General features: G+C 39.1%; 1 protein-coding gene across 4 annotated transcripts in view; it reads right to left on the minus strand.

Annotated features, from left to right (window-relative positions):
* Positions 1 to 13,548: 13,548 nt before the first annotated feature.
* The window catches only part of USP9X (ubiquitin specific peptidase 9 X-linked), an 83,342-nt gene continuing 70,733 nt past the window's right edge, over positions 13,549 to 26,157 (minus strand). For 2 of the 4 annotated variants that reach the window (XM_068962842.1, XM_068962841.1), the window contains exons 37-44: positions 25,782 to 25,911; positions 23,383 to 23,568; positions 22,696 to 22,916; positions 22,421 to 22,509; positions 19,768 to 19,924; positions 19,332 to 19,544; positions 18,871 to 18,966; positions 13,549 to 17,422 (exon numbers count right to left, since the gene is read on the minus strand). In XM_068962842.1, the coding sequence (XP_068818943.1) occupies positions 17,285 to 17,422; positions 18,871 to 18,966; positions 19,332 to 19,544; positions 19,768 to 19,924; positions 22,421 to 22,509; positions 22,696 to 22,916; positions 23,383 to 23,568; positions 25,782 to 25,911 (1,230 nt within the window). In that variant the 3' untranslated portion in view covers positions 13,549 to 17,284. Of the gene's footprint in view, positions 17,423 to 18,870; positions 18,967 to 19,283; positions 19,545 to 19,767; positions 19,925 to 22,420; positions 22,510 to 22,695; positions 22,917 to 23,382; positions 23,569 to 25,781; positions 25,912 to 26,157 lie in introns of all 4 variants that reach the window. The other 2 variants (XM_068962840.1, XM_068962839.1) reach the window with 1 other exon arrangement.

The following is a 26,157-nucleotide window of genomic DNA, read 5'->3' on the forward strand; positions in this document are numbered from 1 at the left end:
ACACAGGTCCTAACTCAAAGTATTGTGTGATTGACACTTGTATTTACTAAATCATTCGAGTCCTAGTTGATTAGAACTATGATAACAAATAATTTGCTTCCTTTGATGCTGAGGCAGCTGAGTTAACATCTGGAGTCAAAGTGCCCAGATTGGAACCCCTGAGAAAGCACTGTTATCTATTTATCACTCTGTTCTGGCCACTAGTGCAGAGGGACTCACAGAAAGGACCAGGGGAGGGTAAGGTGGTTAGCAAGATGGCACATATGGGAACTTATTAATGATACAGCAGAGGGGGAACAGACATAGGGTGCAAAACTTGGAGAAATCACACGATCTGGGAGACACTTCAAAATTCACTTCCTTGCGTTTGTTGTTTTAGGCGAGAATGTTCCTTACCATAGCAAGACTAAATATATTGTCTGCCAGGCCTTAATTCTCAAACTGGTTTTCATTGTTAAAAAATGATGTAGAAAATGCTGAGTGGCATCCTCTCCAGTCTGCAGTGTTGCAGAGGCCGTTTATGAGAAGCCATGAAAGCTACAGAAGTTCTCGTCTTATTTTCTGCATTTCTAGTTTTATGCAATTTCATTAGATTTTTCTGCTTTGGTAATAAATTTAGAAAGGAGAAGGAAAAGAACACAGTTACAAATACAACACTTATGGACTTTCCTGGTGGTCCACTGGGTGAGAATCTGCCTGCCAACGCAGCGGACACAGGTTCGGTCATTGGTCTGATCCCACGCGCCACAACTGCTGAAGCTCAGGTGCACTAGAGTCTGTGTTCCGCAACCAGAGAAGGCTGCACGCTGCAGCTAGAGAGTAGTCCCCACTCGCTGCAACTAGAGAAAGCCCACTCACAGCAACAAAGACCCAGCACAGCCAAAAATAAAAATATTAAAAATAGATATATAACACTTCTTACCATTTGAAAGTGAAAGTCACTCAGTTGTGTCTGACTGTTTGTGACCCCATGGGCTATACAGTCCATGGAATTCTCCAGGCCAGAATACTGGAGTGGGTAGCTGTTCTCTTCTACAGGGATTTTGCCAACCCAGGGATTGAACCCAGGTCTCCCAGGTGTGACTTGTTTCTGGACAAAAACATCTTCAATATTCCCTCCTCTGGGTATGTAACATTAATCATGGGGTGGGGGGTAGAATTGATCAACAAATAATATCAGGCACAGTCAGGAAGAGGAGAAGAGGCGACAGCAGATGAGATGGTTGGATGGCATCACTGACTCAATGGACATGAGTTTGGGCAAACTCAGGGAGAGAGTGAAGGACTGAAGCCTGACGTGCTGCAGTCCATGGGGTCACAAAGAGTTGGACACGGCTTGGTGAATGAACAATAACAACAGTCAGGAAATGCTAGCTATCTCTCCAAAGAGATAAAACCATGTATTTTGGTTCCCAGTCCCACAGATGAAACACTTCATTATTAAATGCTGATGGATTCCAGTCAAGTCACGATGCAGGAGCCCCAGCCGTCAGCACCATCCATAACTGGGGTAGTTTCACAAAGCTACCTCCTGTTTGCTTTATTCATTTGACAAATAGTTTAATACAAATAAAACGATTTCTCATTTTTCTCTCTCGGAGGAACCCCAGAAAAAGTCATTTAAGCTTTTTGAGCTGAAATTTCTTCCCGTGCATGATAACTCATATGATGCTGAAGATTAGGGCTGTCCTGCTTTCAGAGAATGAAATAATCCAATCTGTTCATGTTGTCCTATTCTGTAGAAAAAAGCAAATAAATATAATGTGATCTTGTGATATCACTTAGCAAATCAATAAGGAAAAATCCCCACTGGGTTTTTCCAAAGCGAACACAGAGGAAAGCTAACTGCCATTGGTCATTTATGAATATCGTCCCCCAAGCATTACCAGGAATCACTTGGTGAACTGCATGGGCCAATGTTCCAGAATATCCTTTGTGCTAATTTCAGCAACAAAGCCAAATTTAAACAGAAAAGTACCCCCTCAACGTTGCCACACCCCCACATTTTCTTGCTTTTCTTTCAAAAGGAGGGGCGCCTGAGCAACACCAGAGCACATTACATTTCTTTCTCTGAAGCAAATCACACGTTTCCAAAACATCTTGGCTAAAAATAAATTAAGTTGTGTTTCTTTCCGAGGTGGAAATTGCTCTTGGCTGCTCACCCAGCCATACTTTTCTGCTAAACTCTGGGCTTTGTTTTTGATTTTCATGAAAGCAGGTTTATAAACACCAGAGGCAAAATGCAGCAACTAGAGCAGATGGTTAAAGTGCTATCTCGTTTGTCAGTATCGGTTTGGGGAATACTGCAGAGTCGGGCTGCTGGGCTTACAGGCGTTCAGCTAGAGGAATTGTCTTGGGCAGAATCAAAGCTCCTTGTTGCAAAGCTGAGGCTCAGTATTTTCCTTTCCTGAAAGGAACAGGTGACAAAGAAACCATTCTCTTCTTGCCCATGGGGCTCTTCCCCCAGGTGAAGAAAAATCAGGTGGCTAGAAATCTTGTCTTTTCAAAATGGGGGAAGGCAATGTTGATGAAAATAATCAATAAACAGTCTATAATAGGTTTTATTTGAGCCAAACTGAAGATTATAGCCCGAGAGACAGCCTCTCAGATGACTCTGAGAAAAAGCTCTAGAGAAGCTTGGTTTTCAGCGCAGTTTTATTAATATAGCTCATCAGAACGAAGAACATTAAACAAGTCAGGGATACATTCCTGCAAGGTTTGAAAAAACAGATCAGCACATACAGAGTGAGTCAGTATGGCCTTGGCATCTGGGAAGGGAGTCTTATCGTTGAAGGAGCACCACCATTGGTGTCCCAGGAAGGGGAGCATTTAATCTTATATTATTATTATTATTATCTTACTTAATTTTTACTTTTTGTCTGCCACACAGCATGTGGGATCTTAGTTCCCCTGCCAGGGATCGAACCCGGGCCCCCTGCATTGGAAGCATGGAGTCTTAACCACTGGACATCCTGGGATGTCCATAATCTTTATTTTTTAACACGAACTTTCTTACTTCTGGTCAATGCACCCTTTTCTTCAATAATTAAAGCAGATATACAATATATGTTTCATAGGCGACAAACAGGCTGTTTGTTTAGCATGAGATTCGAGTTAGATTATGTCTAAGCCAGAATGACTTCTCCATACCTCAATACCTGAAACCTTCTTCCATCAGCAGTCATGTGATATCCCACGGCCTTACAGTTGGTGGGGAAAGCCATTTCTAACCCAGAATCCCTTCACCACTTTTGACTTTTGACACCTTTGCCTACAAGATACTACACTACGGTTGTTTTGTTCACACACTGCATTGCCAATGTTTCTGAATTTACTAAATCCTTTTTTTTTTCCTTGGGGTTCTTTAGGGAAGATTCTCCCTGCTCCTTCTCTAGAGAAACCCTGTGAGGTGCCCAGGGGCGAGTTGCTGTGGCTCCTGCACAGCCACCTGGCACAAACAGTGCCTGAGGGACACTCGCTGAGTCAAGACCATGATGGCTTCTAAATGGAGGAGGGGAATGGGGCTGAGGATGGGGGTGGGGGGACTCAGGGGCTTTATTGTAACACTTGATGCTTTTAATGAAAATAATACTTGAAGCAAATATGCCAGTAATAGGTACCTGGGTGTTTGTCTACTTGTCTATAGTTTTAAAGTTTGGCAACCCCCCCTCCCTTTTTTTTTTTTTTTAAAGAACAACAGTGCACTCTGGAAATGGTTTTCAAACCTGACTGCAGTTATATGTGGAACTTTAAAAAATGTTTCAAACACCACACACAAAAATAAACTCAAAATGGATTAAAGATCTAAATGTAAGACCAGAAACTATAAAACTCCTAGAGGAGAACATAGGCAAAACACTCTCCGACATAAATCACAGCAGGATCCTCTATGATCCACCTCCCAGAATACTGGCAATAAAAGCAAAAATAAACAAATGGGATCTAATTAAAATTAAAAGCTTCTGCACAACAAAGGAAAATATAAGCAAGGTGAAAAGACAGCCTTCTGAATGGGAGAAAATAATAGCAAATGAAGCAACTGACAAACAACTAATCTCGAAAATATACAAGCAACTTATGCAGCTCAATTCCAGAAAAATAAACGACCCAATCAAAAAATGGGCCAAAGAACTAAATAGACATTTCTCCAAAGAAGACATACAGATGGCTAACAAATACATGAAAAGATGCTCAACATCACTCATTATTAGAGAAATGCAAATCAAAACCACAATGAGGTACCACTTCACACCAGTCAGAATGGCTGCGATCCAAAAATCTGCAAGCAATAAATGCTGGAGAGGGTGTGGAGAAAAGGGAACCCTCCTACACTGTTGATGGGAATGCAAACTAGTACAGCCACTTTGGAGAACAGTGTGGAGATTCCTTTAAAAATTGCAGATAGAACTACCTTATGACCCAGCAATCCCACTGCTGGGCATACACACTGAGGAAACCAGAATTGAAAGAGACACATGTACCCCAATGTTCATCGCAGCACTGTTTATAATAGCCAGGACATGGAAACAACCTAGATGTCCATCAGCAGATGAATGGATAAGAAAGCAGTGGTACATATACACAATGGAGTATTACTCAGCCGTTAAAAAGAATACATTTGAATCAGTTCTGATGAGATGGATGAAATTGGAGCCGATTATATAGAGTGAAGTAAGCCAGAAAGAAAAACACCAGTATAGTATACTAACACATATATATGGAATTTAGAAAGATGGCAATGATGACCCTGTATGCAAGACAGCAAAAAAGACACAGATGTGTATAACGGACTTTTGGACTCAGAGGGAGAGGGAGAGGGTGGGATGATTTGGGAGAATGGCATTGTAACATGTATACTATCATGTAAGAATCGAATCGCCAGTCTATGTCCGACGCAGGATACAGCATGCTTGGGGCTGGTGCACGCGGATGACCCAGAGAGATGTTATGGGGGGGGAGATGGGAGGGGGGTTCATGTTTGGGAACGCATGTACACCCGTGGTGGATTCATGTCAATGTATGGCAAAACCAATACAGTATTGTAAAGTAAAATAAAGTAAAAATAAAAATTAAAAAAAAAAATGTTTCAGAGTCCTGGGCCCACTACGCCTATACTCAGTTTTCAGGGGTGGGACCCAGAAATTAGGGTCCTTTAAAAAGCTCCCCAGATGTTTCTCATTCAGCCAGTCCAGCGTTGGCCCTTAGAACAGCTTTGAAGCACCACTACCTTGCAAAGGTCATTCAGTTGATACTTATAAGTATTATAATACTTACGCGTGTGTGTTAGGTTGCTTCAGCTGTGTCCGACTCTTTGTGACCCTATGGACTGTAGCCCGCCAGGCCCCTCTGTTCATAGGAATCTCCAGGCAAGAATACTGGAGTGAGTTTGCTTGCCCTCCTTCAGGGGATCTTCCTGACCTGGGGATCAAACGTGCATCTCTTAGGTCTCCTGCATTGGCAGGCTGGGAAACCCATAATACTTCTAATCCTATGTATATCCAAATTGTGTTAACCTACGCTATGGGGTGGTTGGTTTTTAGTGTGTATCTATCATTGGGTCCTTTTAATCTAACTATAATAACCTAAATTGTTGGTCTTGCTAGAGTAACAAAAGGGTTTCTTTTTAGTCTGTTTGTGAAAACTAGGTCAGAACTCAATTTGACGACACATAGATCCTTGTGCAGTTTTAAAGCCAAACTTTTAAACTTTAATAGGTTAGATTTTGGATTACAACACGGTCTATAAATGGCCTTTCAATATACATGAAATTTCCTTTTCAATCTGGAACTTTAATTCTGCCAGGTTTAGGGCAGTTCAGCTTGACAATAGCATCTTTTCCCCAGTATGATTGGATATTATAGAATTGTATATAAAATTTCTTTTGCTTGTCCTCGTGTTTAGCTTCAAGTTTCTTTTCCCAGGCTCACTCAGAAATTTTTTAGTTTTATTTAATTAATTAACTTTTTTTAAATTTATTTTTTGGCTGCAGATAGTGAGACCTTAGTTCCCTGACTAGGGATTGAACCCAGGCCTTCAGCCATGGAAGCATGGAATTCTGACCACTGGACCACTAGGGAATTCTGCCACATTCACTCAAAATGATTGTTTTAAAGGTAGTGAGTTTAAGTCCACATATGTGTACTTACATGTGCACAAGGTCACTTGTTGACACTTTTGCCCCAGTGGCACACGTGACATCCCTCCCTTTTGCTCAATCTGTGCTCAGCGGCTCAGTCATGTCCGACTTTTGTGACCCTGTGGACTGTAGCCCGCCAGGCTCCTCTGTCTGTGGGATTCTCCAGGCAAGAATACTAGAGTGGGTTACCATTTCCCCTTCCAGGGCATCTTCCCAACCCAAGGATCGAACCCAAGTCTCTTGCGTCTCCTTCATTGGCAGGCAGATTCTTTACCACTACCCCACCTTCACCACTACCCCCATCCTCCATGAGCAAGAAAACAAGGAAGTGAAATTAAATAGCTCTCTTTGCTATTTGGCAGCAGCTTGGTCGAGGTAGCTAAACCTAAAAAATCAAAACCAGGACAATTCTATGACTCTGTATGGCTTGCTGCTGCTGCTGCTAAGTCACTTCAGTCATGTCCAACTCTGTGCAACCCCATAGATGGCAGCCCACCAGGCTCCCCTTTCCCTGGGATTCTCCAGGCAAGAACACTGGAGTGGGTTGCCATTTCCTTCTCCAATGCATCAAAGTGAAAAGTGCAGCCCACCAGGCTCCCCTGTCCCTGGGATTCTCGAGGGAAGAACACTGGAGTGGGGTGCCATTGCCTTCTCCAGTATGGCTTGCTAGCAAGCATATTTTACGGTTTGTTTTCCTCACAACAGCTAAGACTAGGCTGGGTTTTTCTCTTTTCTTTAAAAAATTTTAAGATCGATCCTCTAACAGGTGAGAAGCACTTCCATGTTGGAAGGGCCCTCCAGCCCTGGCTGTCCAGACTGTGTTTGGGACTGTGAGTGTGAGGCTGGCCCGCTTTGGGCTGGGCGGGTTCTTAGCCCAAGCTTGCAGGGATCATCGTGTATTTCTTCAGCACCTGTCATGATCGTGTGCTGCATCCATATTCCTGGGATACCGGTCATGTGTCCAACAACGTCTTGCATACATTTCAGTAGGTAGCGAAAGAAGATTCCCTTCTTCTCAGTGTAAAGTTCTCCTATCCTCTGACTTGTTTGCAACTTCACTGATGTGGACAGGCTTATTAAAAGAGCAGAACTGGAGACCTCGTGACCAGCGGTACTCATGTGAGGTGTCCCTGCTCTTTTGTCTGGCTCCAGACCTTTCCTAGGGGCCACTGCAGCACTTGCTGGTTCCTTGAATTCATCACATTGGAAAAAGGGTAGCAAATTCAAGTCTATAGGAACATTAGAACAGCAGAGAGTTTTTGTTTGTTCGTTTGACTGTACCATGTGGCATGTGGGTTCCCCTGCAGTAGAAGTGCAGTCTTAACCATTGGACCATCAGGGAAGTCCCTCGATCATTTGCAGTGCAAACTAATTCAAGCAAATACAAAGAAATAAGGGCTTCCCAGGTGGCGCTAGTGGTAAAGAACCTGTCTGCCAATGCAGGAGACATAAGAGATGTGGGTTCGATCCCTGGGTTGGGAAGATCCCCTGGAGGAGGGCATGGCAGCCCACTCCAGTTTTCTTGCCTGGAGAATCACCATGGATGGGGAGCCTGGCGGGCTACAGTCCATGGGGTCACAAAGAGTCGAACAGGATTGAAGTGACTTAGCAAGCAGTCACAAAGAAAGTGGCCAGAGTTGGACAAAATAATATTCCTTAAATGTGTATATATTCAAAATCTGAATGTTAAAGAAAAAGTAAATATGAACAAGCAACCCAAAAGCCAACAATGTAAACAAACCACTTTGGGCTGCGTCCACCTATCCAGGTAACCAAGCTCCACATAGGATTTTATTTACAGGAATCCTAAACTTAGTTTTTTGATTTAAATCAAAACTGAAAGGTTTGACTGGTTGCCTTTCTTTAAACTTGAAGGTTGCAATGACTATAAAGAAAGCTGGCTTTTCTTATAAAAGGCACAAGCAAGTACATCTGAAAACCCCCAGCAAGGACATGCTGACCCTAGCATTTCTCTGGAGCGAACCGCAAATGACTTTACACTCAGGATTAATGACTGCATTTGATGACCAGAGCTTATGAGGGATGCACTTGGGACCCAATCCCCATATTCAAATCAAGGGAGCAACTGTTGTTATTGTTTACTTGCTAAGTCATGTTCAACTCTTTGTGACTCCATGGACTGTAGCCTGCTAGACTCCTCTGTACATGGGATTTCCCAGGCAAGCATAGTTGAGTGGGTAGCCATGCCCTTCTCCAGGGGATCTTCCCGATTCTGGGATCGAACCTGTGTCTATTGTCTCCTTCACTGGCAGGCGGGTTCTTTACCACTAGCGCCACCTGGGACGCCCAGGAGAGCAATGCAAGACGGTGCAATTGAACGCATTATCCTAAGAGTTTGCCTTTGAGTGAGAAGTGTGCTTGACATGCAGCACTCGCGCTTCCATCTGCTCTGATAAGCACTCTCATCTCCTTTCTTTACATTCATTTATTTCTTCAGGGCCCATAACCTGTTTGCAGTACTAAGTAGTTCTTCAGAGTGACCGTTACAGCAAAATTAACTTCGGATGAAAACTCCTTTTAACAAAGACCAGACTGAAATGCACAGGAGGAAAGTCCCTGCCCTGCAGCTACCCAGGTGCACTTTAAATTCAGACCATTTCCAAAAGGGTTATAAGGAGGTGAGTCTTTAAATCTCCATGGTTGGGTTTAATATGAATAAACAAGCTTTTTAAAAAAGCGCTCTATTTTTTCACAGAGGAGAATGTTTATAGTTGAGATCCAAGTTGAGAACCACACAGAAAGTCCGGCGGCCTTGTTCTAGGCATTGCTATTTGAGTGGGCAAGAACACAGCGCATAGACCACCTCTTCTGTTTGGTGTGGGACTGAAGTCATTACTGGGGTCTGTGGCATCCATACTTTAGGGCAGAGGAAATGGCTGCGAGTGGTACTGGGGCAGGGGACATCCAACTGTCCCTTGGAAATATGACGTGTCATTTTCTTTTCCCCAGGGGTCTATGTTCTTGAGGGCATGTTAGCATCTTCTCATCCCAAGAATTGGCTACAAGAAACCCCTCATCTGAGCTACCAGAAATGTGTGAGTATATATAGCTTTTCAGAATGTGTGTGCACGCTTGGTTGTGTCCGACTCTTTGCAATCCCATGGATGGTAACCCGCCAGGCTCCACTGCCCATAGAATTTCCCAGGCAAGAATACTGGGGTGACTTGCCATTCAAATGTACTTATTTTCAAATCAGAACTAAGAGAAAAAGTAAAAGGCATATTTCAGTTTTCAAAGTTGTAACCTCACATCAAATTAACTAACGCTGTTCTTCAATGAGAGCTCACACTAAACGCATGGAAAAGGACTACTGCAGTTGATGTAAAGCATAATTTAAAATACGGGGTATTATTTTAGGCAGCTGTATTTCCTCTTATAACCTAGGCTCAAAATGTAACACTATGTTTCAGATTTAATACATCCATGAACAAATTCAGAATACACCAAAAAACCGTACTTTTTTTACCCCCTTAGTCATTAGCCAAATTTAGAAGGCCAGATTTTAACACCTGCTTTCAAACCAACTTTGTTTTCCCTTGTGGCTCAGCTGGTAAAGAATCTGGCTGCAATGAGGGCGACCTGGGTTGGGAAGATCCCCTGGAGCAGGGAAAGGCTACCTACTCCAGTATTCTGGCCTGGAGAACTCCATGGACTGTATAGTCCATGGGGTTGCAGTCGGACACGACTGAGTGACTTTCACTTCAACCCAACCTGACACTGAACTTGAGTATTTAGGAGATTCAGGTATGACATGTACGTCTTTGGTTCTAGCATTACATTTTCAGTTCATTCTTGACTGTAAAGAAAGTGTTTAAATGTGTTTAAAGTGTTAAACATTCTAGAGTTAAACCAGCTTCTCTATGATATAAGCTATCAGTCTTTTCAGCTTCAAATGGGTTTTGTAATGACTATTGCCTGTCACACTTTGTCAGAGGAATAGCAATTACAAACTTAAATGTGAATTGCATATTGATAAATTATCACTGCAGAAAAGCGTCTGAAAATGTTAAGTGCTGCTTTTGGTTACTTGGCACCATGCTTTTCTACAGACAAAAACACAATGAGAGGGACATCCTATAGCCATTTCTCCTTTATCAAATGTATGGTTTATCAAAGTGTAAGGTTTTTTCAACACTTACTGCATTCTACTCTGGCCTGCATTCCTTTCAAAACAGTATATTGGAACCTTTTCCCTGTAAGAATGGAGTGTCTGGTAATCTCAGTGTAAGAAGCCTACTTCAAGTGTCTGATGCTGAGTGGGTAAGTGCTAAACAAAAACCCAACATCCGATTTATCCACCACTTACATTACTAGTTACAGTTAACTAATCCAAGCTTCAGTAAATTAGAAAGGCAAATCTTTTCATATTTTACTGCACATCTGAAGTTTTTTTCAATTGCTTTGGCTGTGCTGGGTCTCTGTTGCTCCGCGGGCTTTGTTCTAGTTGCAGCGAGTGGGGGCCACTCTGTAGTTGTGGTGTGTGGGTCTCTCATTGTGCTGGCCCCTCTTCTTGTTGAGGAGCACGGGCTCAGTAGCTGTGCTGCGTGGGCTGTTTTTTGGCGTCCAGGCATGTGGAATCTTCCTGGACCAGGGATCAAACCCATGTCTCCTTCACTGGCAGGCAGGTGAGTCACCAGGGAAGCCCGCAAATCTCAATTTTTGGTTTTCGGCTTTTAATTAATCTCAACCTTGGGGCAATAGAGAAGGCTAACTACAACCCAAGAGCTTGGGATTTAAATCTGACTCAGTAACTTTAGCTTTTAAATCTCTTTAGTGTAATACATTCATGGTCTTAGCCTCTGACCTAGTCAGACTTCCTAAGGAAGATATGGTTAACACAGCCTTGTAGGAATCCACATTAGGCCCATTTTGCTAAGAAAGTATTTATACTAAATGCTTAAGACATTCTGAAAGTAGATGACTGGAAGAACTAACTACTAGCACTACTGATGAAAATTTTCAGTAGTAATAACCTTCTAGATTTTTGACTTTAAACACACAGCCTGGAGAAGCTGTTTCCCTATTCACCCAACAGAACACACTAATTTACATCAAGAACCCTTCAGGGGCACATCCTAAACAGAGAGACCTTTGGGAAAAGGATTACGAAGGGTCAACCTGTATCTCCTTGGTGCCCCAAGACACTATTCCTTGCTGACAGTCATGGGGCATGCATAGTAAGACACTGCCAGCCTTCACAATGTTAACACTTCCTTCTCAGTCCCACTTAAGAGCACCAGATTATCTATTTCTGGATTCCAAAGATGTACCCAGTGTTTTAATGGCTGGGGAAGAACTAGATGGCAACTCAAAGAATACACGTCGAATCCTCATGTGAGCGCCCCCCCCCCCCCTCCCCGCCGCTCCGGAGGACTTGGGGAAAAACATTCCAGTGTCCAAAGCATCTGTTTTGAATAGTTTTACATCTATACAATTGAAAACAAATAGGAAATGAGTAGACTTCAATTTTGTAGGGTGGTCCCCACTGGGCTCCCTCTGGGGCAGGAGGTGGTTGAAGGGAAGTTGAGGCTGGGGCAGCTGGTGTTTGAACTGTCATTTACGTGAAAAAAGCCCACCACAATGAAAAACTTCTATTTTTAGATAAATGCTGATAGAGCAAAGTGAGACAACCTTCTGTTTTCACATGACAAGTAAAAGCATTCCCACTTTACTCTTGAGCTGTGTACATTTCAGTGGAATATCTTTAAAATAATCAACTGATTTTTATGTGGGTCTGTAATTTGTTTTGTGGAGGAAAGTTTTTAGTATAGTTTAAGAACATTTCCCTTGAGAATTTAGGTCCTAAAGCAAATGAATTATTAATAAAGCCTTTGCTATCACCCTAACTTTAAGCTTTGAGGTAGAAATACTATCCATTTTCCACCTACCTGCAAATCATCAGATTACAATGAAGCAGTTCAAAATATTGGTGGCCATATATATTTTCATTGTTAGATGTGTTCATGTGTCTAAAAATACTTAAAAAGTCAAACAGCTTAATCCAACTAGTTTTCCAAACTGCAGAATACCAGATTTAGTCATCTTCTGGTTCTCTTTTTTAAAAAACAAAGTTTGATGAAAATTAGGGCTGTCTCTTTCTTCAGCAGTAATGCTTGCAGTAACTCAAGGGAAGTACCAACAGGTTTCTACGGAAGTCGTATTTCTTTGGAACATGGCAACAAAGAATTTCAGATACTAGAAAGCAGAGCAGATGGAATTTGTTAGACAAGTGAATTTTCACTTCTAGTAACACATCATGAGAAACACTGGGCTGGAAGAAGCACAAGCTGGAATCAATATTGCTGGGAGAAATATCAATAACCTCAGATATGCAGATGACACCACCCTTATGGCAGAAAGTGAAGAACTAAAAAGCCTCCTGATGAAAGTTAAAGAGGAGAGTGAAAAAATTGGCTTAAAGCTCAACATTCAGAAAATGAAGATCATGGCATCTGGTCCCATCACTTCATGGCAAATAGATGGGGAAACAGTGTCAGACTTTATTTTTTGGGGCTCCAAAATCATTAGAGATGGTGACTGCAGCCATGAAATTAAAAGACGCTTACTCCTTGGAAGGAAAGTTATGACCAACCTAGATAGCATAATGAAAAGCAGAGCCATTAATTACTTTGCCAACAAAGGTCCATCTAGTCAAGGCTATGGTTTTTCCAGTGGTCACGTATGGATGTGAGTTGGACTGTGAAGAAAGCTGAGCGCCGATGAATTGATGCTTTTGAACTGTGGTGTTGGAAAAGACTCTTGAGAGTCCATTGGCCTGCAAGGAGATCCTACCAGTCCATCCTAAAGGAGATCAGTCCTGGGTGTTCATTGGAAGGACTGATGCTAAAGCTGAAACTCCCAATACTTTGGCCACCTCATGTGAAGAGATGACTCACTGGAAAAGACCCTGATGCTGTGAGGGATTGGGAGCAGGAGAAGGGGACGACAAAGGATTAGATGGCTGGATGGCATCACCGACTGGATGGACATGAGTCTGGGTAAACTCCAGGAGTTGGTGATGGACGGGGAGGCCTGGTGTGCTGCGATTCATGGGGTCACAAAGAGTTGGACACGACTGAACACCCCTCAAATATGTGACCTGCTTTATGGCTGATTTACGTGAACTTTGAAACCGAGTGTTTGACCAATCTTGGTTTTAGAATGAAGGGTTGTCAATAGTTAGACCACAATCTCATTTGAAAGGCTTAGATGTGAAGATGCAAATTAAGGGCTGCATCCCTCTACTTACATTTTCCTTTTAAAGTTCCCTTCAGATCAATTATACCTCTAATTTACCTTCCATTTAGAAAATCTTGTTTTAATAAATAAAAGGGGAAACCGAAATTTAATTTATAAAGTTTTATTTTTGTATATGTGCTAAATCTTAGGAACTGTGGACAATCTTCAGTCTGTTGGCTTGTAAAAGGCTGAGAAGTATGTGATCTGGGTGGTGAGATTTCCTTTTAGGAATCTGGATTTCAAAATGCAAAAAATTTTTTTCACTCATTTGCAAGTTTAAAACATGGTGCACCTTTCCCCTTTTTTTCTTAAACCTATAAATTCGGAGGAAAAGTGCTACATTTCTGCAGACGTAAAATAATCTAAAATAATTGTAAATACAATCGGCAGCAAGTTGTTAATACATTTAGCACTTCCGTAGTGATTTACCACACCCAAAACCTTATTTTCAAACACTAAACACTCACATAGGCGCAGGCCCTATTTTAGTTGAGCCCCACTAGGAAACCAGTACTCAACGTTTGTTTTAAAATCAGTAACACAAAAACTGGAGGGAGAGGAGCAGTGTTTACTTTCTCGGCAGTATGTAATACCTTCAAACTAGAGACCAAAATTGGGCACTTATGAAAAGGCAATTTTAAAAAATCCAGTTATAATTCTAAATAAGGCAGGATATATCCACCAAAATTAACCACAAGATTCAGCAAAGTAAGAGTTCCAGCTGGAAAAATAAGAAAAAATGGAACTATTTTGGAGTAGTCATCTGAGTATTCACAGACTTGCTTTCATTTATAAATGTAATTCAAATAAAAAAGGCTCCTCATCTTTTTAACCCACTACTAGGGTTAAATACTTAAATTGTTATCATTCACTAATAAAAGTTAATCATGAAAAAAATAGAAAACATTTTCATAATTCTAAATTTGTACACATAACAGCTGAAAGACAAGGCTGGGAAATCATCATTGAGAGAAAAATCAATGAAGACAAAAATCCCAAATATGAGGATGTTCTTATTTCTGCCTTGACAATGCTGAACATGAAAATTTGGTTGGTAGAGGGCTTAGAAACAGCAGCAGTATGGTTTTTGCCAAGTTGTGCAATGAAATACTTAGATCCAATAGGGCAAAGCCCTTGTTCACAGAGATTAACAATGCAAATATCTTCAGTCTTTATGTTAACAGATTCTACTGTCTCCTAAAAAGTAACCATGCCATTTAGAATTTTCAGGGGTACTTCTCTGAAAGGAAGACTAGTGATTCTGCAACAAACATTTAAAGTGGGAAATATATATATGGCTCAAGAAATCACTTGAGGGAGAATTAAATAATCTGTAGGCACTTTGAAGACTTGAAGTTTAAAATGTGCCATTTGTGTTCAGAAAAAGACCTCAATATCACTGCTATGTTGCTCTTACAATAACATGCATCTTAAAATTTTCAGTTATACATTAATGCTTGCTTAAGAGTTAAATAGAGAAAATAATTTGCACAAACAAACAAAAGTAACTCTTTCCATTCACTTTCCCTAGATCCTGATCACAGCACAGACCACTCCTTCCTCAAGTGGAGGGGGAAAGGATTCACAAGCCCTCAAAGCAGCCAAGGTGGGATCTCCCTCCAAGGAGAAAAATTCACAGCCTTTTAAAATGTCAAGTTTTCACATCTAGAAGTCATTCGTTTTTAAATTAAGTATATTACATACTTTTGTTAAGGACCAGAAGACACACAAATCACCTCAGATGGTTAGATGGTGTAATTTATGATAGCAAGTTGTTCAAATAAATTTAACCTATTTTTGCTCATTGTTAAGGAAACTTGGAATTGAGGAACTTCTAAATTCAAGTTACCAATTGGAAGTGCAGATAGTGTGTATGACTTTGGCTCACACTTAAACTCGTATGTAATATACTTAAGGTAAAAAGAGGCTCTATCTGGTGTCAAATTTTCCTAATGTTACAGAAAACCGAGAAGCACAGACTGACTACAGAGTACTGCAAATAAGATACCCAAAGCTTCTTCTTAAATACCTGCCCCCTTTAATCACAAAATAACACATTCTCAATTTTGTTTCTGCTTTGTTCAATTCCAACTATAGCCTTTTTGACAAAACATTTGCCTATTAACTGAATTGTAAAAAATACAACCAAGCTTGTGCTCATTAAATATACATGTATATAAAAAACATACAAAAAGTACAAGATTGATTATGTTAGGAAACTTTTACAGTGTCAACATCCTGTTTTTCTCTTAAATCTTTAGTCAAGGGCCAAAGGTCAAATCTTTCTGTGCACAAAAACTCAATGTGACTGAACTCCTGACTTCAGGGTCATGTCTAGGTGTGCTATGCACAGAATTAACCTTAATATCCAGTCCTTAAAAAAAAAAAGTAACAACAACAACAAAAAACCCCAAAACACACCACAGGACAAAAAGTTCTTCTTAAATCAAATTCTATTTGTGAATTCAGCAAAATAATTTCTATAAAATAAAACAGCAAAATATTTAAATAGAATAGGGTGGACTGTATCTGTTTGCAGGGGTATTTGGTTTTTAGACAGGTTCCAAAAAATTACACACATTCAAGTTACCAATTCTCTTTTAAATACAGTATTAACTGATGAATTTATCATCTTAAATGTTTATTCTGATATTGATACCTCAATTATATTAACCAGTTTTCTTTTTAATTAGACCCTGCTTCAAACATGAAAATTTTTGGAATAATGGAGAAGGAGCTAGGACAACTCTTGCTTTCAAGTAAAACTGTGACTGAGCAGCAGCTCAGCAAACATCTTGGTGCAATGGTATTCCAAGTACTGTGGGTTTCTGATGACCTCCGCTTCACTGGGATCCAGCAGAAGGCAAGTTTTAGAAGGTTCTCCTAGTAAGCTCTACAAAAGAAACAAAACAAGCACACCAAATACAGTCTTCTATTATGCTCTGAGCATCCTGGCATAGCAAATTTTTGCATATTTGTTTTAAATCTTTTAAAATTCCCATTACTGACACTTAAAGTTTCTTTATCCCACCCAGAGATTGAATTGTCAAACATTAAGATGTAAGCAACATATGTGTAACTGAAATCCACCTGTTTATCACACTTCTCCCCTTGTTTTTCTATTTTATATTCTAGGTGTAAGAAGGAAAAGCTCTGAGCAATACAGCTGTCACACTGGGACAACTGCTGTCATTATGGTAATTTTTCCCTCATTGGCTACACTAACCTGGTGTGAAGCCATGCTAAATGTTACAGCATAACTATAGCTTCAAAGTGATTAACCTAACATCAGAATAAAAAGGCAATGAAAAAGATCTAGAAACAATGTTACATCACCAATTTTCCACATCAACCAAATAATTTAAAGGTTACCAGCCTTACATTGCTCATAATAAAACTGACTCCAGTGGCAAAGAATTAACATGAAACTATTGGTGTGGCTGACATGGATGGGCTCTGGTTTGTTGCTGTTGGTTTATTTGTTTTTGTAAAGGAGCTGATCCAACTGCCATCAGGCAGGCAACACTGGTTGCAGAGTGCAATGGGTATAACAAGAAAATTAACTTTTGTAGGTTTTGTAGATCTGTGAGTCTCATCAAGAAAAAAGTCTTGCTTAAGAATTAACAGTCAGACATTAATATACTATATACACCTTTGCCATTTACACATTAGCATCAGGCCATTTATTACAAAACACTATACACTTTCCACTGCAGGCGAGTTATATATTGACAGCAAATTTCTGCAGATAAGACAGTGAATAAACTTTCCACTCCATATTGATTAGGAATAGTTTTTTCTAGTTTTAAATATTAGCCAGACACAGAAAAAGGTTGGACTGTAAGGCCTGGGTGCACAGTCTTGATGGAGCCAGCTAATCATGTGCATTCACTGGTCCTTCGTCTGGGGTGGGGGCACGTCTTCACTGCCTTCGTAATTCTCTTGTGCTCGCTGGCCAGTTCTCTGGGGGTTGTTCATGTGATGCGCCGCAGGGCCTGTGTACGGCTGTCCATGCACATGGTTATTCTGGGAGGGGAGACAAGATCTGCATGTTAAAACTTAATAGAGTGAACTTCAACTTTAAAGACCACAGGCTGAAGTCTATGGAAATGTAAACATTTCTTTTTATTCCTGGGACTTAACAAGGGAATACGCTTGGGCTAATGATGACGAACACTGGTTTGAAACCAAAAAAGACAGCCTCAAAGCCCCAAGAGCAGCGTAGGTGTAATTCTTTGGCCAAGGTGATTTAAAGTGCCCCAAATTATTCACATTCAAGTCTGACCAATAAGGGATAACAGAGCCCATTATTGCTTGTGGTTAAAAAAAAAAAAAAAATCACGAAAGTGCCAGAACACATCCATTCTCACTCTAAGCACCTTGAAACTTCTATACAAGAAATCTGACTAAATGATCATATGAGATCTGCATAAGCAACAACCCTCAACACAGAATGATGTTAATGAAAACAAAACAACATTGAAGATAATGGATTAATCAGGTATGATTAAGCATGAGCTTTCTCAGGGCTGAGGGAAGTAATTCTTCTCCTGCTGTATTTGGGTCCTTAATGTTTTAAACCCCTGAACTCTCATTTTTCTGTACATTCCCATCAGCCAAGCCAAGAAGATTTTAGGCTTTCACTTTCTGTAATTTCTATTAGGAAAATAAATATCTTGAATATGCATCTTCTAATTAGCCAGCATGCTTCTATCTCTACTATGAACTGTAAAAATGCTTAAATAATGGTTCTGAAAGCATGGTTCCCAGACCAGCAGCAGCATCACCTGGGAACTCATTAGAAAAGTAGATTTTTCTGCTCCCACCTCCTAGACCTATCGAATCAGAAACTCTGGGGTGCCCCTCCCTCAACACCCCACCAGGGGATTCCAATGCTTGTTCCAGAATCCCTGCCACAAAAGATCGAAATTAGTCACACCTGGGACTTAGACACGTTCTCATTTAGAAAGTTTCTTCATCTAAATATAGTTATTGATCTTCTAAAAAAATTCATGGAAATCTGTCAAATCCCTGACTTTTTTCCAATAATTTTTTACTGTCATTGAAGTCTTGGTTATGCTATGTAAGCAAACAGTTCATTTGCTATATCCAGGGTCTTCCTTCACTGCCATATTTCATATCTCTACTTGTAGACTTGGCCTACTGGGAAATGTCATCTTAATGCATTATATTAAATATTATCATTTTATATTGATACAAATAATCATAGTTTTTACTAACTTCATCTACCAAGTACAAGAGGGGTGCATGTATTTGACCAGGAAACACCACAGGGGAAGCTCAAACGTATCACACTGTGACCCCATGCCAACCATTCCTCTTTTGATCAGGCCCCAAAGCCGGTCTAGATTATCCCTGTTACTTTACAGTGGCAACAAAAAACTTAGCCATCCTATAAATAAATAATGCATAAAAATTCTAGGGGATAAAAACACAAACTAAGCCTGATATACCTGCTGATACTGAGATCCAGGTGAGTGGGGGTATAACGGGGCATCTTCAGGTGGAGGTGACTCATGCTCATCTGGGGCATCTTGGTCATCTGGCTCCTGATTTTAAATATTTAAAAATAAAGAATTATGTAGACAAATTCAGTTTTTGTTTTCTTTTTTTTAATAAAATCTTAAAAAAAAAACCCGACCCACTAACAAATTTTATTACAGATAAAATAACTGAAAGAAACCTGATTTGGCTTCTCTCAGAAATACTAGATTCAGGCAATCTCCCCAAAATTTCTTTAAAAGACGACTCCCTCATTAAGTTAAGACCACATATAGTATACATATTAAAGCAAACAAAACTCCACATAATTCTTCCCCCATTATCAGTAATATATAAACACTGGCCCTATAAAGTAAAGAATTACTTTGCTTTCTTCCATTTCTATCTGCTGCACACTGGTGGCTTTTTTTACCTCCTCTGGACAGAGTTCACAAGCTTTTGCAAGTGTCATCCTAGCACTATGTGATCTCTCCAAGAAATAACCATTTGATGTTTCATTGCTTTGCACTGGAGGAGACCAATTGTTGTAAGTGTATTGAGGATTGCCAGTGTATGGTCGTCTTTCAAGTTCATCCCCAAGCCATTCCACTGCCCAGGTCCACTTCCTTTTAAGATCTCCATTGCCCTTCAAAAGAAAATAAAGCCATGTATGTAAAAAGGTTTTGCAGTGTTTTTCAAAGTTAACTTGAAACGACAACTTCAAATTCTCATAATTCTCGTCTTTTAAAACAGAATCCTTAGATTCAGGTTTCTACACAATTATACACACACATACAGACAGAAGTTTCCACACAATTATACACACACACACACACACACACACACACACACAGAGAAAAAACCCTCACCTGTAGAATCTGGTAAGCAACAGGACAATTGCTAAAGAGAGCTACCATACATTTTATACACTGGTATGCTCTTTTTTGATAGTGATTCTTAGAGCGCTGGATTGTGTCAAATAGCCCATCGCGGTCATCTGGGATTCCTTTAAGTGCATTGTGAATTCTGAAAGGGAACAACATAAATTAAAACTTCTAAAATCAAATAGCAGCTAACATTTACCAAGTGCCTACTATGGGCCATTCAAAAAAGGTCTTTGGTATAGTCATGTGATCTATTACTTGAACACATAAGAAAAAAAGAGGTTAAAAGGCTTGCACCCAAGGTCATATGGCTGCCTAGAACCAACTTATTTCTGATCCAAAATGACAAATATTGTATGATTCCTTATACAAGGTATTCAAAATAGGCAAAAGTCAGAGAAAGCAAGAATAATGGGTACAGAGTTTCAGTTTGGGATGATGAAAATGTTCTGGGGATGGATAGCAGTGATGGTAAAAACACTGTACACTTAGAAATGGGTAAAATAGTAAATCTGGTTATGAATACTTCCAATTTTTCAAAAGATATTTAAAAAATTACCTGCCTGCAACTCTACTGAGCTATATAAAAAGAGAATCGAAAACAGGTGTTTTTTTGAAAATACAAAACGTGTACATGAATGTTCACAACAGAATTATTCACAACAGCCAAAAGGTGGAAACCCAAATATCCACCAACAAATGAACAAATATGTAAAATGTAATGTATCCATAGAACAGAATATTGTTCAGTCATGAAGAGGGATGAATTACAGATATGTACTCTAACATGGATACATTTGAAAACTATGCTAAGTGAAAGAAGCCAGATACAAAAGAACATATTGTATGATTCCGATCATATGAGATGAACGGAATATCCAAGTCCTGGGTATTTGCCCATGGATAGACAAATCTAGAGAGACAGAAAGCAGACGAGTGGGTGTTCAGGGGGTGGGGGATAGGAGGACTAGGAAGTGACTGCTTAACTGGGTTTGGATTTTCCTTCCAGAGTGATGAAAATGAATGGAATTAGACAGTGGTAATGGTTACACAACACTAAAAATACTAAAAGTCACTGAATTGCATATTTCAAAATGGTTAAAATAGTGAATTAAAAAGCAAATAGTGAATTTTATCTCAATAAAGAAACATTATCTGTATAGTAATTTTAAAAAACCTTTTATACATTGTACATTTTACTTAATAGAATGTTTCAAATCAAAAGACAAGTTTTTTTTTTTTGTATTACTTACATGCATTCATAAAATTCATTTTGTTTGGAAATAGCTTTGTAATTTTGCAAAGTTAAACCATCTCAGGCCACACAATCAACCACGTACGGGCTTTCTGCTATTTAATCTGAAACACTGCAGTGTATTTTCTGTTTTTATCTTCAATTTTTTCAAGCGATAATGAATCAACTCCTTTACAAATGCCATTTTTATCAATATTATCTTTGCCTCCCTTGTTCCTCAATGCCTAACAGTGCCAAGCCCATGGGAGATGCTCCTATATAAATACACAGTTCATGGAATGACTAAAAGCCCACTATGAGAAAATTATTTTCAAGCCTGGTGACAGGGAATCATAACAACAATCTTATTACACAAAAAACAAATTCCCATGTTTAAACCAGCACATGTGCCTTTAGTGTTATTACTTTTTCTAATGAGGGCTAAGATATGGCTAACTGGTTTAAAGCTATACATGTTTATAACATTTTCAAAAGAAAATAGTGAAAACTTAAGATTCCATTTCAACTGACTCATAAGTTTTAAATCCTCTGATCATATTGAGAAGGGTTCAAAATAAACAGCTACAGTTTTGGAACTATTAAATTTTGTGTTTAATGGAAAACTGATTTCTGGTTTAATTCAATTTTTATATTATTAACTTTGAAATCTATGATTGTTAATTTTGGTGAATAATTTGAAAATATTATTTCATGATTTCTTGCATTTGCAATCCGCACTAAGACTCAAGACTTTAATTTCTCTTTAAGCATTTTGTTGTTACAGAACTTGTTTTCAGGTTTCTGTTTTAGTTATAGTGACAGAGAGGAAGCAGTCTACTATACAAATTCTTAATTGTTTACCAACAAATTCTTCAATAGATATTAAATAAGATTTCTTTAAACAGAACACATTTTTAAAAAGGTTATATATTGATTGGTTGAAAAAAAATGTACCCAGAGGCTTGCACGAACCTAACTCTGTATATCCCCCCGGGAGCAATGACCTAGTACTTGCTCAGTGTTCACGCTGACTTTCAGAGATCATTAACTATACTATGAATATTGGGAACCACCTATACTTATTTACCGAAGGGACTCTCACATAATTCTAAAACTAACGTAATCCAATCCTAAAATAACTCTAGAGCATCACTGATGAAATGGAAACATCTACCAAAAAATTCCTCCAAATAAAAAACATAACGCCAACTGAAAGAAAAAGGTTAGTATATTAAGTATGCAACTTGGGCAAAAGTTGTGAGGGAAGAGGGAACCGTTTTATTCATCCTTAAGTTTTACAGTAAAACATTTATTATTAGACTTCCAAGAGGTTAAAAAAAGTAAATGTGCTGTTAATTTCACTTACTCTAAGAACTCGGCAAGAAACAAAAAAAGGGTAGCTACCTGTGAGTCTGCCAGGAGTCCTCAATCAGCAATATCTGCAGAAGCAGATCCAAGTAGGGCCGGAGTTCATAAGTGTAGGAATATGCCACCTGAAAACACGTAAAACGTGGTAAAGAACTTATTTAAAGCAGCAACAGTGGTGATCCCTTTGTAATGTGTAAAAACATCAAATCACTATGTTGCACACCTAAAACTAGTGTAATTGTATACTTAAAAACATAATAAAAATAAAACAACAAGTTATAGAGACATATGAACGTATATTTTCCTTTAACCTGCCAGAGAAGTTCACTGAGGACAGTAGATGAGAACTGAGGATTCTCCCAGCAGCAAAAACGAAGCAATTTGACGGTTTCCTCTGAGTTGCTGCAGTCCTCAATGATTTTCTTCACATAACTTGTCCTCACAAATAAAATGTCTGCCACGTTCTGCTGAATTGGCATTATAGGTTGTGATAAATTAGGATCACCAAAAGGATTGGGAAGAGGAGGGTTACCTAGAATAAAGATTTGTCATCAATGAAAAACTAATCGGCTTCTCCACAAGAATATCCAGCTTTCACTACAGAAAATAGCTTTATCATTTTTTTTAAAAGAAAAAAAATAATATAGATCATTTCCCAAGTACAAAGAAAGTACTATGAAGCATTATAATGATCAGATATATCAAGATGATAAAACATAAAAGTTAAATACCAATACTGGTGTTTTCTTATTTAAAAGTTAGTTGTTACACTACTACTTCATAAACAAGATACCAACCTCAGTAGCAAGTAGATAGAAAGATTCCCTTTTAAGCATGTGAAAAACATGCAGAACTCAAAATATAAAATATTCCAAAGCATGGACTTTCACAGATTCTTGTTTTATACTGAAACTTCTTCAGAATCACTTTTAATGAGGTACTATTTATGGTCAGCAGTACTTTAAAACCAATGTAAAGAATGGAGTATTTGACTTTACCATTGATTGAAGACTGCATTCTTGACGAGACATTGCAACAGCGGATTAGCTGTGACACTACCGAGTATAATTTGCCTAATTCAGCATACTGATACTTGATTGGAGGACCTGGACCTTCGTCTAAAGACACAAGCATAAAGGTAGCAGGTACACTCAATTTCAGAAGCTGTGTCTTCTCTGCCACACCTACAGTACAGAAGGGAGAAGCAGGAAGAGAGGGGAAGAATTTTATGGAAGAACCGGGACGGAAGGGCTTCATAATAGTTATTTTTTTCTACAACCTTTATGAACAGAAGATTACTTTTACTTGGCATTCAGAGTATTATTAAAAAATAACAATACAAAAAATAATTATTAAAAAAATTAAAAGAACCAAAAACCTAATTGGAGTTAAGTATTAAATGGTTAAACAGTAACTATGACATTGCAATCCTCTGGACACTTTCTATGGCCTGGGGAGTCTCAGGGACCAGCCTAGACGGCAATCCTAAATGAATGCCGAAAATGGAGAAATCAGAATTCTCTTATAAATTGCCTTTCTTCTTTCTTCTAAGCCAAGGTTCTTGAAAGACGCCTAACACCTCGTTCCCTCTACTTTCTCGTTTGCCTGCTCTTTAACTCATGCTTACCTGGCTTCTGCCCGTCTTTCTGGTTTAAAGTTAAGGAATAGTTCTCAAATTGTAACCATTTCACCCTTTCTTGGGTTCCTCTCTTATTTTCTTTCTACCTCTTCTTGTTCTTATTTGAGTCCTCCTCCTGTCTCTTAAACAGTGATGGTCCTCCAAGTTCCCATGTCAGGCTGTATCCTCACACTGTATGCCTTTCCTGGATGATCAAACCCATTCTAATGGCTTCAAGTTCCAGCTGTTTTTATTCAGCTGATTCAAAAATATTTCCAAATAGATCCTGTTCTACTGGACACCTCTATTTGGGTGTCACAAAGACTCAAATTCCCTGTCCATGTTCTTCCTGTGTCTCCCCTGCTCCGTACATGGCACTACTACCTGGTCAGTTTAGCAAGCTGGAATTCTGGGCATCATTCTTAACATCTGTTCCACGTTACCCTTCCCTGAATATCCAATCACCAAATCCTACTGGCCTTACATCTAATGAAAAGCACTAGAATTTGTCTACTTGTATCCCCTTCACTGTCAACTTCTCAGTATGAGCCACACTTCTGTTGACAGGTGGTCTAGGATGAAAAAATCCTCTAGTCTTACTCTCCCCATAATCCATTTCACACTGCAGCCAGGGTCATCTTTCTAGAAGCCACATCTATTCAAAATTCTATAATGGATCATCAATGCCCTCAGGATAAAGTCCAGAATCTCTCAAGGCTTGACAGAATAGCACGACTAGAGAATTCTCTTCACCGCTCCTGCCATCCCCATATTACATCAATTCTAGTCAGACTGAATAACCTTTCATTTCCTCCAATGAGCCATGCTGAATATACTTCCAAGTCTCTGCACCTGCTGTTCACTCTGGATGGAAAAATTCAACCAATTCCTACATTCTGCATTAAGTCCCACACACTCCCCAAATCTGGTCAGGTACCCCTACTGATGTACTTCCACAGCACGCTGTATTTTCCCCATTATTGTCACATATTTTATGGCAAGTACCCTTTAATTCGCTTCTATACCCCATTAGAAAGTAACAGTTTTATTTACTGCCATGTTCCAAGAAGTATAATAAATACAAGTCCACAATCCCTTATTTGAAATCCCTAGATTCAAACAGCTCTTTTCATCAATATAAACAAGTCTTTAGTACGGGGAGGTAAGGGAAAAGAAGACAAATACAAAGTAGAATATTGCTGTGTTAGAAGAGTCAGGGATCACTGGTGATTAGTAAGTGACACACAAAACCTGGAATGACAGTCATGTTTGGGTATAGAATTTAACATAAATAACAGGCAATTTAAGTGAATATTTATATTATCTCCAACCTTTAATTTCATTTACTTCAACAAAACTTTTTCCATTTACTTCAACAAAAGTATAGACTAAATCCTTCACCCAAACATGGTGAATACTACACAATCATCTGGGACCTTTTGAAAATGTGGATTCCTTGTGTTAGTTCTGAGAATTCTTATTCCATTGGTTTGGGATGGGGCCTAGTAATCAGTATTTTCAAAAAACCAGGTCTAGCACCACTGCTTTAGGAGATAAAAATATGATTAAGATACAGATTCTGACCTGTGTCTGAGCAGAGATAAGACACATGCATAAATAAAGTACAAGGTATAAAGTATAGCAAAAAGTTTCAGATAAAATTCATAGTAGGTTTTATGAAACACTTCTATTTTAGACCAGGTTATATTTCATCACTTGACTTAAATGATTTCATTACTTAATACATTAAAGCAGAATTATGAAAATTTAAATTCTTACCTAAATTGGCATACATTACAAACAGGTTGAAATACTGCTGTAAATGACGCCCATGCTCTGAAACTTCTCTTCTCAGCAGATTTAATACTGCTCTTAGTAAGTGATCACTCAGGCTTAAGTTGTCATAAGCCTGTAAAACATGAAAACATTGGTTGTTTTCCAGCAACAAGATGCAGGTACGACATAATTCTCTTTGCATAAAAAAGGAAGATGCACATAGACATGTTAAATATAGGCAGAAATTTCTGGACGGACTGATCACACAAGGAACTATTTTAAAAGGGTTGCTTTTTTAGGAAAGGGGATGAATTAAAATTCATGTATAACATATAACAGTAAGTGTATAACTAAGCCACTGAATGTAACCGAATTAACA

Source organism: Capricornis sumatraensis, chromosome X, assembly GCF_032405125.1.
Source record: "Capricornis sumatraensis isolate serow.1 chromosome X, serow.2, whole genome shotgun sequence".
Taxonomy (NCBI): Eukaryota; Metazoa; Chordata; class Mammalia; order Artiodactyla; family Bovidae; genus Capricornis; species Capricornis sumatraensis.